A 12,220-nucleotide genomic window follows, 5' to 3' on the forward strand; every position below is an offset into this window, starting at 1 on the left:
ACGACTCCGAAACCAACACTGCGCTGCCCCCGCCGGAGGAGACCCAGGTCGACCCTCCTCCCGACGATATTCCTCCCCCCGATGAGACAACAGTTTTTCCTCCCGACGAGACCACCTACGGCACCTGGGAACCAGCCCGCAGGCGGCGCCAGGATGACGAATGCACCAGGATTACGCTGCCTCCCCCGGAGCCGACCGACTTGGGCACCTTCGAACGTCGCGGAGTTCGCGCCGACGACTAGACTGGAGCCGTTGACCCCAAGTAAGTCCATCGCCTTCAGAGTATTCAAACAGTCCTGAGGCATCCTGCAAGGAAGCCACGTTTCTGTCGATAAATTATTAGTATTGAATAGCTGCTGGCACAAGCGTATTTTACTCACGTTGTCCTGTACTATTGAAACATCATCGCGGTTTATGTGTTTTCCCAGTTGGCATTGCCGCATCGCCCCGTTTCTGTGTCTGAAGGGCTTGAGTGTCGTGCCACTTATTTACTCCGTGTGGCTGGGTGACCGGAACACTGCCTGCGAAGGCGAAGACTTGAAGAAAGAGGGCTAGTCAACGCACCAAATGTGCCAGGGCCGAGCGCGGTTGCGAAGAGAAGCGCCATAGTCGTTCAGGTGGGTATTTTCGCCAACCCATTGTTGATGCTGACTTGACTTGTTCAGTCCAAGCCATCACCTGGGGGAGACGCATTTTGAGAAGGGGAAGGGTGTTGCAGGTATTGCACCAACGCTGGCCGGTGGCCCGAGCCTTGCTCATTGACGACGTCCCAGACAGCACGGTCGGTGTTTTTGCCGTTTAGCCACATTTGACCTTGCTGATATCGGTCTGCAGCCTTCGCGATAGACGACAGTTGTTGGGCGTCTGAATCGATGCGCGCTGATAGTGGAGGGCCATCAAAGTGCGGGAGGCGGGTTCGTTGTGGAGGGATAGTAGATAGACGCGGTTTGCCCTATCCAGGCCTGACACGTGATACCGGCGAGTCCCGGGCAGGCGGAGAGTGAGGCGGGTGCGCGGGCGGGGGAGGAGAAGAAGCGTGGTTGATAAGCGGCACGTGTTTCGGGCGTCGCATCCGAGTGTCCGATTCTTGTCCCACGCTCGTCGCTCTCCCTTGACGTCCATCGCATGCTCGTTCTCGCTGGCTGGCGCTGCCCGCCGAAGACCCGACGCGTGTGGGTGCGTGTGCATGCTACTTTCTGTCCCTGACAACCTTTATCTAGAAATAAACAATAATTACTTCTTTTGTACTCTGACTCCGATGGTGACGCGTCCCCACTGCTGGACCCACACATATATTAAGCCAGTGGTACGCGTGTCACTCACTACACCACTGTTGTTTCCACCCAGCATGACCTCTCACATCCAGGACACTCTTCAGCACCTTGAGCAAGCGCTCACTCGGCCAGTGCTCCACACGTCCGGCCTCGTCGCCGTCAAGGGCCCCGACCTGGAGCTGGCACACAAGAACACGAGAGGCTGGCACGCCATGAACTTCCTCCACCACTCTTACGTCGACCTCGGGTATCTGGCGGAACACTCGCTTGATGACCCCCCACACCGAACGCTGGACCGCAGCCACTTCTCGCATGGGCTCGACCTCGCTGTCTTGCAGGACATCGTCGCAGACATCACACCCAACATGCTGCAGGCAGAGCCACACGCAGTGGTTCGCGCTGTGCTTGACCGGCTCGATGTTTACGGTGCGTCAAGCGCTAGCCTACTTGACTGTCCCTCACTTCAGATTACATAGTTCCCGGAACTCCACCAATCCATTGGGGCCCCTCCGACATCGTCGACGCACACATCGGGACGCTAGTCATTGTCTTTCCAACCCACCACAGCGGCGGGGCGCTGACATTCACACGGGGAACGGAAGCGGAGACTGTCTCCCCCGCGGGCGGCCTGGTCACTGGCGGTGCAATGGCCCATATTGCGTATGCTGCATACCGCAACGACACGGCGATGACGCAGGACCACATCGACAGCGGGCATCGTGTGACAATGAGCTACAAGCTGTTTGCCGTCCAGCGGGGCGAGAGAGCGATGTGCGGCCCTGGGCTCAGCTCCGCGGAAGACGACATGGCGCTTGCGATGAGACGGCTCGCTGCCGCCCTCTTCCCCCCGAATTCAGACGGCATGCTCTGCTTTGGGCTGGCCCATGCCTATCCAATACCGTGCACGCCGACTGACGAGAGGTCCCTCCGCGACGTTGTGCCGCTGCTGCGGGGCGTGGACAAGCGCATTGCGACGGCGGCCCGGGCGGCCGGCATGGAGGTGGTTGTCCGGCTCGTGTACGAGGTCGAACCCGAAGAGCTGTTGGCAAATGACGACGACTGCGCAACTGAGCTGTATCACGTGGCGGTCGACCGCGTGATTGCGATGAGCGACGTCGACGATAACTTCGAGCCTGTGGATGGGCAGCGCGCTGCGTGGAAGATTTTCTCGGCTGGGGAGATCCTGTGCCCGGTCAGTGTGACGCCCCCGACGCTGAAGCGCAGCCGGTCCGAGTCGCGTCAGCCCAGCCGGTCCGACGATTTCTCGAAGGTGCTGAATGGCAAGCGGGCCACGTGTGTGGATGCGCACTGGGTCACGCCACTCACGCAGATCAACTGCGCCAAGTCGTCGTTTCTGTACGCAGACAATGAGCGTCCAGAGATTGAGGATCGGGAGGCATATGCAGCGTTGTTCGTGCATATCCCGCGTGCTGAATCGGAGGAGAAGGGTATATTAAGTACTCGATTGGTTTGAGCTCTCAGTAATGACATGGATTGTGGATGACTACTTATCGGCCTCACAACTAGGGAGTGGCACGGATATACCCTTTGGTATGTGGGACTCTATCTGTATCTGTATCTGTGGTGGCTGTGTACCCATATCCATGGATACGGATATGGATATAACCATGGATTGAAGAAGATATTTCCAGTCACAGCAAAAATATAGTAGGCTTCCAAATCGGGTATCTGTGATTCCCACCCAAAATGCCATCAAAATGAGCGCTATTTCGCATTTTTATACCAAGATACTACGGTACAGCCAAGAAAGTATGTAGGGTACATTAGGAAAGGTACAAGAAATTATTCTCCTTTAGGGCTTGCAAGCAACGGGGAAATGAGTGATAGCAATGAATAGCGTACTGAACAAAACAAGGAGATTTCCACACCTCCTGGGCAATGGAGAAGAGGTCATCGTGTGTTTTGGCAGTGGTATCGCAGCAGTGCTTCCTGACTTCGCACTTGAGTTGGGCCCAACAGTTCTCTATGGGGGAGAGGTTGGGTGATTTTCGCGGCCATTGCATTGTGTCGGTGAGCCGTAGTGGTAATATTTAGGCTAAATAGCTCTAGGAATAGCTAGAATAGCGGTAGCCTAGAAATCTAGGTATTCCTAGTCCCTAAAATTAGGATAATCCTGAACACAGGCCTTCCCTACTATATACCGGGTCATCGGCCTGAAGAAAAGGAGTTAGCATTGCTATATATAGTATTTTTAGCATCAAATCTATCAATTTGATGTATTAATAACCCATTTCTAAAGTCTTTCTTGGCTGGGAAAAGTCTTCCTAGAGTTTTAGGCTACCGCTATTCTAGCTATTCCTAGACCCTAGGCTAAATCTTACACCTACGGGTGGATGAGCTCTGTTACCCCCTCTGGATGGATACCACCCCACAGCATAATGCTTGTCCCATACTTGCCATGCCGCTCCTCTTGCTGAACAAAGTTGGGGTTGAGTACATTCTCGCCAAGATGTCGCCGACACCATCGATTTCCATCTCCCACAGTGAGAAACAACTGTGTTTCATTCGTGTTGATCATGACAACGGACTGCTTGAAGTATCCCTCGTTAGCCCAAGACTGATACTTAGCATAGAAGCAGCCATGTTTCTGGATGTGGATGTCCGACAGAGGCAGCTTTTGACCCTGTGCAAAGCCTCTGAGTCCGACCTGGGACAGATTCTCTCAAACCTTGTAGCTGAGATTTAGCAGAATGAATAGAATAGTCCACTGTTATGCACCGTGCGTGCAGCAACATCAGGAAAGAACATGCATCGGACATCCTCCCCATTCACCACCTCTCCGTTCTCCAGTGCCATCTCCACACCATGCAGCTCGTCCTCCGTGATCAGTCTCTTCCTCCCGCACTGTCCCTTCCGCCCGTTATATGCAAAGTCCCCGCCATGCGCAGCCACTCTCTTGAGATTGACACTGATGGTGTGTGGCTTTGCGCCACCCATGCATGGGTCAGCAGCAATGGTCTTGAGGGTCTCACCATACTTGAGCGATGCAACACTATAGGTGTGAGTCTGGCCCGGTGTCATGGGGGGCATGGCTCAACAACGCGCATACACGTCAACAAACACGGTGGAGGCATAAATGAAGGTTATCGCGCTCAGTCACACAATTGGAGTACTAAGTCACATATCTACCCGATTTGGAAGCCTACTATATTTTCGTTGTGACTGTATATAGAAGTTCTATCCAGAAAATGTTTCTATGCCTATGTATGTTGAGCACAATGAGCAGAGGTCAGCGCGAAAGAAGGGAAGGAGCGCGGGGGCGGGACGCAGGATCAGCGAACACACAAGTGGATGAGGGTCCGGGAAGAGCAGCAAAGAATGATTGATGTAAGTCTTAATATTGAGGATCAAATGGTTACCTCTTTCAAATTTTGTCTCTGGGTCATACATATTTCACTAATGTCCTTTCCCAAATAAATAAATAAATTTCAATTGTTCAACAAATTTGAAATAAAGAAATTATGGGTCATATGCTAGCACTAATATATTCACATAGATATATATTCATATAGATATATGTTCATATGTTCTGATATATATGTTTAGACTAAACAGGCTGGGGCTATGCCATAATAACAAGGGTACCATGCAAAAAAAGAGAAAAAATTAATCTCGCCTCCAGATCTTCTTGGGGTGAGCCGGCTGTGCCGGCGATGGTATCAGTGATTTGGGGATGTCCTGTCACCCAAATCACTCCGACACATCACCCCTAGAAGATCTGGTGCAATTCGTTCGGCTAGGTGACATGTCACCGCCATGTCGGTGTCATGATGTAGATCGATGATATGTAGATAGTAATCATATCTTGCCTTGCTGTCGACCATGCGCGACCTTGCATTCCTGCTGGACAATAAGTCGGGCTCTGACCCTGAGGACTCAGAGGATGATTGGGAAACTGATTTAGTGATGCCAGAGCTACTTGATGACCACATTGGTGCCCAAAATATTGCTAATCAGCAACAGGAAACACAGATGCACGACACACAGATTTCTCTAGATGGAATGCTTCCCCTAGTCCTAGCAGTGCTTGATACACTCACAGAGCTAGGTCTTGATATGCCAATCTTCCTCAATGCTCTCTGTTGGGGTGATGACAGCTGTACTGCCAATAATTTGGTGCAAAATGCAAGAACAATTCTAGTCACTTCACCCATGCTATATGAATACAGAAGAAGTCCGCAACATGCCTGGTCAGCCTCGAGTGCGTTGAGAGGGGAGATGACGACTATGATTTTTGTCGTGTCCACCAGCGCAGGAATTATAAATGGGAGGCTCTTCCCCACTCCAGTCGCTGCAATGACCGTGTAGTCCAGCCCGAGTATCAGCACTTCTCCCACGTCGAGCTGTCAGGCATGGGGAGACAGTCCCGTTCGTGTCTGAATCTCAGTGGTGATTTTGTCTCGTGTGGCTGTCGAGTTATAAGCGCGAGTTTTTACCGCAGCTTGATGGGCACCTTCCAGCTGCTGAGTTGCGTGTGCAGCCGCGTGAAGGTGCCTATCAAGCCGCGATTCAACAGCAGGCATTGTGAGATGTGGACCACTGAGTACTGGCGCTGCAAAGATGGGAGCTGTCAGAAGCGCGTGGAGTCACGGCGGGTAACGCGTTCTTGGCAGATTGATATGTTGAGACGGACAACAACTGTATCTAGCCGAACAAAATGCACCAGACGTTAGGTGGGCACGAGACTAAGAAAAAATAGATATTGGGTGAAAAAAGTAACCATTTGTTCTCCTTCACATCAGACAAGTTGTAGGTGCACCAATGCAAGCACCATAGTTCAAGCTGTTACCCCAGGAGTGTACCCTCCTTGGATGAGCTTGGTGATGCCCTTACAGACCTCTCATTCTATAATAATTTGTAATTAGGAATGAAGCACTGCGTAAATGGAAGTCCTTATATGGTCTAACAAGCTTGGTAAGCTCTCAGAAAGTAGTTAGGTCAACTAAATCTCATTAGAAAATAGGGCAGCTGACATGTATCCGAAGAATCTAATAGGCTTATATTACCTAATTGAGTCCGCTATGTGGTTGACTTGAATTTTGGTCCTTGGGCGGGAGTTGGTAGGCCGGTCATGTGACCACCATCATAGAGATCAAAATTTCCAAACCAGGCTAAAATTGCTCAGAATACATAAAATTGATGCTGATTAGGTTGCGGCCCCTACCATCCAAGCCGTACACGGGCCCAAAAGGCGGCTCGAACATTTGCCGGTATACCACAACCGCGGTCAGGGTCGAACCGGCGGCGGCGGCAACGGAGAGCATCTGGGCGTCACCGTCACACGCCGTCACGGGTGACTGCTCTCGGTGACTGCTCTTTTGCGCTGCCTTCGATGAGGCCAGGAGGAAGCAACGCGCGGCGTATGGCGGCGCGGCTCTCTATACACGTGCAGTGTACGACACGACACTAGGGCAAAAAAGGCTCAACGGTAGTGGCTCGCTGTGAGGAATCAGGATGGGAGAGGCGCTTGGTGCGTGGGTGTTGAGTCCGCGGAATCGAACTGCTCATGGCGCTCGCTCAGGGCGTGCGGTATCCAACCACGACTTCAAGCCGAGTCGTCTCTAGTGCTCCGCCGGGCCGGGCTGCCCGAGCCCAGCCCGATTTCGGGCCCGGCCTGGGCCGTGGAATTCCCAAGCCCGAGCCCAGGGCCCTTGACAGGCCCGGCCCGAGCCCTCAGGCTTTAAGCCCGGGCCCGGCATGGGTACAACAGAAGCCCAAGGTCGGGCCTTGGGATTTCCCAGGCCCGAGCCTCAGGCCCGCCGAAGCCCGAGCCCTGATCCGTGCTCTGCGCTGCCCTGAACTGCCACAAGAAAATAGGACAAAGTATACGATGGTTGGGAAGAAAGAGATATGCAGCGGACGACGTGGATACACTAGGTAATTACTATCTTCTGCGCGCGACAAGGGTATTAAAGAGAAATTAGAGGTACCGTGCACCGCGGCGGGGTGGGGGGCACTGCTTATCATTGCCGCCGCCGTTTTCGGGGGTTCCGGGGTTGGGGTCCTGCTCACCGCCGCCGTTCCCGAGGTTGGGGTCTTGCTCGCCGCCAACGTTGCCCGGGCCCCGGGTCTGGGTCTTGCTCGCCCCCGCCGCCGTTGCCCGGGTCGGGGTCTTGTTCACCGCCACCGCCGTTGCCGGGGTCGATGGATTCCAGCAAACCTTGAGGTGAATTGGAGGCCCGCACGTCTGCAGAAAGTCAGCCACAAATGGCATCTGCAGAAATCGGGTACACAGCTGCGGCAGGAGTAAGAGGTCGAAGGTGGAGCGGAATGGCAAGATAACTCGATTGGACGGTGCGAGCCGCAGAGCAGAAGAGCAAGCGGGAAGTAATAGGGCTTGGATGTATATGTTGTGCAGGAAATCGTCCCAGTTCACTTACACAGCTACACTACACCTTCCCATACCCCCCCTCCGCCAAAAACGCCTTCATGTGGCAGACGAGCGCGTCCAGCCCCGCGAGCCAGCGCGCCAACGCGTCGTCAAAGTTCGCGGAGTCGCCGCCTTGCCGCAGTTGACCGAAAAAGTGGTCGCGGCGGGGCACAGCTCGTATGGCCACCTGCACCAGACAGCTTTGAGCTCTACCCCGGATTTTCAACAAGCGGGACTCACTTGCACGACCGACCGAACGACAAAGGTGTGGTGGTGTCGAAGGACAACGTCATACGCTCGGCGGAAGCACGCGTGGAGAGCGGTAGTATGCTCGGCTTGCGCGGTTTGCAGAGCGAGTTGGGTAAACCATAAACCGCTAGGGAGGGACATTGAGCTACTACTGGACTGTGACGGGGGATATGGACACACCGTATAAGCCTCACTAAGCACTGCGTGGCGTGTTTCCCCGCCCCTTCTTCCCGCTCGTACTCCACCAGCTTTTCCAGCGACGTCGATTGTGTGTAGTGCCCCACGAAGCGCTCGCGAACACCCTTAAGGCGGTCAGCGGGAAGCGCGGGAAGGAGTGGAACGGGGTGGGCACCGCGATGTTGCTCTTCAAGTCTGCTTGCACAAAAGAAAAAACCCCAGCTCCAAGAAGATCTGCAGTGGGCGAAAGGGATGAGTAGCGACAGAGCTATGAGCGCTCGCCACACCGAACATGGCGACAAGACCATCGGATGCGAGAAGGAAGTCATCCGTGTCGATGCCCTTTGGCTGTATCGGGACGTCCGCAAACGACTAACGATTCATGTGAGGCTCGTTCTCGCCGGGAAGAAGGGGATAGACATACCTTGACGGTCTCGAAGTGTGGAGCCATAATTCGGAGCAACGTGGAAGACGAAGCAAAGGCTCCTAGTGCTGCCGTCTGCGCACAGCTGCCGCGTGGTGTGGAGCATGCGTTGTGGTCGTGGCCAAGCGTGGCACGGGAGAACGCGGAAGAGAGTCGTAGCAAATCGGGTGTTGAAGGGACTTCTGCCATTGGCTCTTTTGCAAATCACTGATCCGAAAATTGTTACCGCAAACCCTCACCAGCAAACTTGGATCCTTCGCCGTCTTTCGAGGAGCATATCCGGGAGAAGGGGAAGGGACGCCCGGCAACGACTCTTCGCCTCTACGAACACTTCGACTTCTGGCCTAGATGCAGTTCATTTCTAACGTCATGCATATGCTGCATGCTGCTCACCTTCCCAACACGCACGCCGTCTTTCCAGCTACTAGAATAGATTAACCTACGCCCGAAAAGTCGTCATGGGCACCACGGACTCTTCCTTCCCAACGTCAAAAGCAACGTCAATGCCCTGTGGCAGCCTGGGTGGCCAGCCTTCAATCCTCGATCGATGTGCAGCCCGGTCCCTCCTTCACTCACCGGCGGGCAACGTATTTCCTGTGCATCAACGTCGACTGTCGCGGTCGGGGAACAACTTTCTGATGGCCAGCACCAATGCGTAGTATTCCAAGCGCAGATTTGGGCGACAGTTGTGCGTGCGGCCAGTCGAGACTGTTGTCAGTGACTTTCAGAGTTTTTGGATTGGTCTTCGGGCGCTGTAATCTGTCAATCCTTCAAGCCCTCTCCCGAAATAGAGGCAGCGCAGCGGTCCGGGTCGAGAATCCAGTCGCGATTCTCCGTCTAGCCGCCACTGCACGACTTTGACGACAAACCCTACTAGTAGCGACTCTGACCTCCGCGTCCAACGTTCCAAGTATTTCGGCTGCAGCTATCCCTCACCCTTCGGCCGGTCAATGAAAAACACCCCGCGCAGGACAATCATCTCGACCGCCCCCACATATTCCGCGTCCACGATGCTCTTGTTCGCCGCACTGGAACCGATAAATGACGCTCTTCCGTGACGTCCGACTGCGCTTCGGACTGCAATTTCCGCTTGGCCATCACGGTCTATGATACCACCAACCTATCGCCCTCCGTGTCGCGAGGGGTCTCGGCCGTTGCTCCCGCCCACGGACTCCACCCTGGGCCAATTCCACGGGAAATGTATGAATGGGACCGCAATGAACTGCTATTCAGCCGCGCGCGGCAGTCAAGCAAATAGCCTTTCCAGGAAATATCTCCGACCATCAGCCTCGTACGATCGTGCTCCCGTGGGAGGCGTGGACGTCCTCCGGCTGTCACTTGGAAGATATGTTTGGCGTCAAGAGGAGGCGAGACAGCGCGACCCTGCTCGTGCGAGCTCCGTGAAGCGTGTCCATCGGAGAGGATAAATAGCCCGTGCGGGCGACCCTCTGAAGCCAAGCCCCCCACGTCGATGCCCACCCCCAATCCCGCAGCAGTGTCTCTCTCACTTGTAGGTCGATTACTGCCCGCGATACGCGTCTTACCGATCTCAAAAGTTCCTTGCGGACGCCTGCCCCAACGCTACTGTCTTGTGGCCCGCGCTAGCGCATGTCGGCGCAATGGTGCGTTGCTACCTTCAGACCGAGTCGCAGTTCACAGTCTCAACTTCATCCAGAAGTGACGAATGTCTCTCTTCGCATATGTTTACTCCACTTTCGTCCCTGCGCGATGTAATATCTCTTCGAAACGTGGACTTTTCCCAATGTGTTCGTGATGTATGGACGTCGACTGCGCTGTGAGGCCGTCTAAGACACGCTTGAGACGGGCTTTGAATTCCTGTTATAGAGATGCTAACGAATAAGTGTTGAGGGGTCGGAATCGCTGCGCATACGGCCCGATACGGCCCCCCGTTATAACCACGGCCGCCGCCGCTTCGAGCTAGGAACACAACCACTAAGTGCGGATCGTAACGTTGCGGCTTTAATGCTCAGTCTTCTACGTAGAAGAAATCACACTTGGAGGGCCCTTCTCCGTGGTGGGAGTCATGGGGATGGGACTTAGGAACAGGCCCATAGAATTAATCAATTTAATTGAACAACATTCAGAAAAAGAGATATCACGATCATGAAATAAGTAACTTGTCTTCATACAATTGGCTATGGGGTTTCAGGCTTTTAAATTGCTGGATTTTTTTGTCTGATCCTCCAGATCCTACCAATATGTTCCCATGATAAGATAAGAGAAGCCCTCATTTGGTAAGAAAAGCTGTAAAATTGGGATACAAAGCTGTAAAACTAAGGTTTTGCATCAAGTACCATAGACAAGCCTAATCTAAGACTATTTGTGACACTGTTCTTAGTTAATCCACTGTATAGTGCTGTCCACAATTATATTATGCCAGATTATATTTTGAGTATAATCAATTAAATATGATTATAATATGCCTCCTCCATAATTATACATGAAAATATGATTATGGATAACTATGATTATAATTACATTATGCCAGGGTCATATTTATATCATATTTTTGATGGTATCAGGCACATCAGCTGCTCACAAATCAATGATCTTATATATGTTTCACCTATTATAGAAATTTAAGATGTGAGAATGAAAACTGTTGCTATTCTCCAGTCAATTAGAAGCAGTTAGAAGCAAATTTGGTCAAGTTGGCAGGATTTAACCAGATCATGTGATTAATATAGCTTGATCGCACCTTGGTTTATATGAACCATCTATGAATACCACTCATTCTAGATACCATCTATAGGTAAAAAGTCTAATCTCAGCTAATTGACATGCATTTAGAGCATTATAAGTGGGCCCAAAATAATCAATTATATTCTGAGTATAGTGTACTATTTTAATTAATTGTCCATGACATGTAATGCGTAATGCGAACTGTCCGCCGTACAAGGTGTCCGGATTACTATAAAAGGCAAGTCCGGCATCAGCCAGAACAAAAATTGCCTTTTTAGGCGCTTAGGGCCCAGTGGTTACCGAAATAACCCTCAATACTTCTCCTCAGTAGTGTGAATAAGTAACGTCAAAGTAACGTTCCAAGTCTTCGGCTTCGCAGGTGTTCTGGTCCCTGTCTTTTATCGCCGCTTCCTACTCAGGCTAGTGTCTAGTTGACCAGCCACACGGAGTACATAAAGCGGTCTAATGATAAGGTACCTGTGTGACTTCGTGTGACCAATGTGATGGAGGCAGCCATCAACTGTTGTTGGGCTGCACTGACAGAGGGTGGGTGTTTAATAGAGCTTCTGTAGGCCAAGCATAGTCATAAGGAGCCAGATGCTGGTGCTCTTGCACGCTCTGGTGACAATTTTGATAAATAAATAGTTGAAATTAAGTTTTTTTTTTTGAGGAAATAACCCTTAGAAAAACCCTTAGAATCACACGTAAATAAGTATCTAAGACCCTTTAATTCAGAAGTGACCCTTATCTTGGGTCTTATAAACAACACTGACTTAGCGGCATGACACTAAAGCCCTCCGGACACAGGAACTGCCAAATGGGAAAGCATAGTGGTCAAAATAAACAACAATGATTTGACCATAGTACACAACACTGTGAGTACTACACTTGTCCGATTTAATATCATTTATGTACAGAACCGCGGCTTCCTTGCAGCATGCTTCAGAACTTTGAATACTTTGAAGGCGATGGACTTACTGCAAGTTAGGGTTAACGGCTCCA

At 52.0% G+C, this 12,220-nt stretch overlaps 2 protein-coding genes across 2 annotated transcripts; one reads left to right on the forward strand and one right to left on the reverse strand.

The window, feature by feature from the left end:
* Window positions 1-1,258: 1,258 nt before the first annotated feature.
* On the forward strand, window positions 1,259-2,748 carry MIND_01405500 (Fe2OG dioxygenase domain-containing protein; the record flags this gene model as incomplete). The annotated part of the gene is made up of 3 exons (XM_037370455.1): window positions 1,259-1,306; window positions 1,367-1,700; window positions 1,751-2,748. The coding sequence occupies 3 exons, from the start codon at window positions 1,259-1,261 to the stop codon at window positions 2,746-2,748; spliced, it is 1,380 nt and encodes a 459-aa protein (XP_037213047.1).
* Window positions 2,749-7,684: 4,936 nt separating this feature from the next.
* On the reverse strand, window positions 7,685-8,704 carry MIND_01405600 (Glycolipid transfer protein; the record flags this gene model as incomplete). Its single annotated transcript, XM_037370456.1, has 6 exons — window positions 7,685-7,852; window positions 7,906-8,041; window positions 8,095-8,216; window positions 8,267-8,325; window positions 8,379-8,463; window positions 8,516-8,704. The coding sequence occupies 6 exons, from the start codon at window positions 8,702-8,704 to the stop codon at window positions 7,685-7,687; spliced, it is 759 nt and encodes a 252-aa protein (XP_037213048.1).
* Window positions 8,705-12,220: the final 3,516 nt, after the last annotated feature.

The sequence above is a fragment of the Mycena indigotica genome, assembly GCF_014461135.1.
Source record: "Mycena indigotica strain 171206Taipei chromosome Unknown Mind.scaff0018, whole genome shotgun sequence".
NCBI lineage: Eukaryota > Fungi > Basidiomycota > Agaricomycetes > Agaricales > Mycenaceae > Mycena > Mycena indigotica.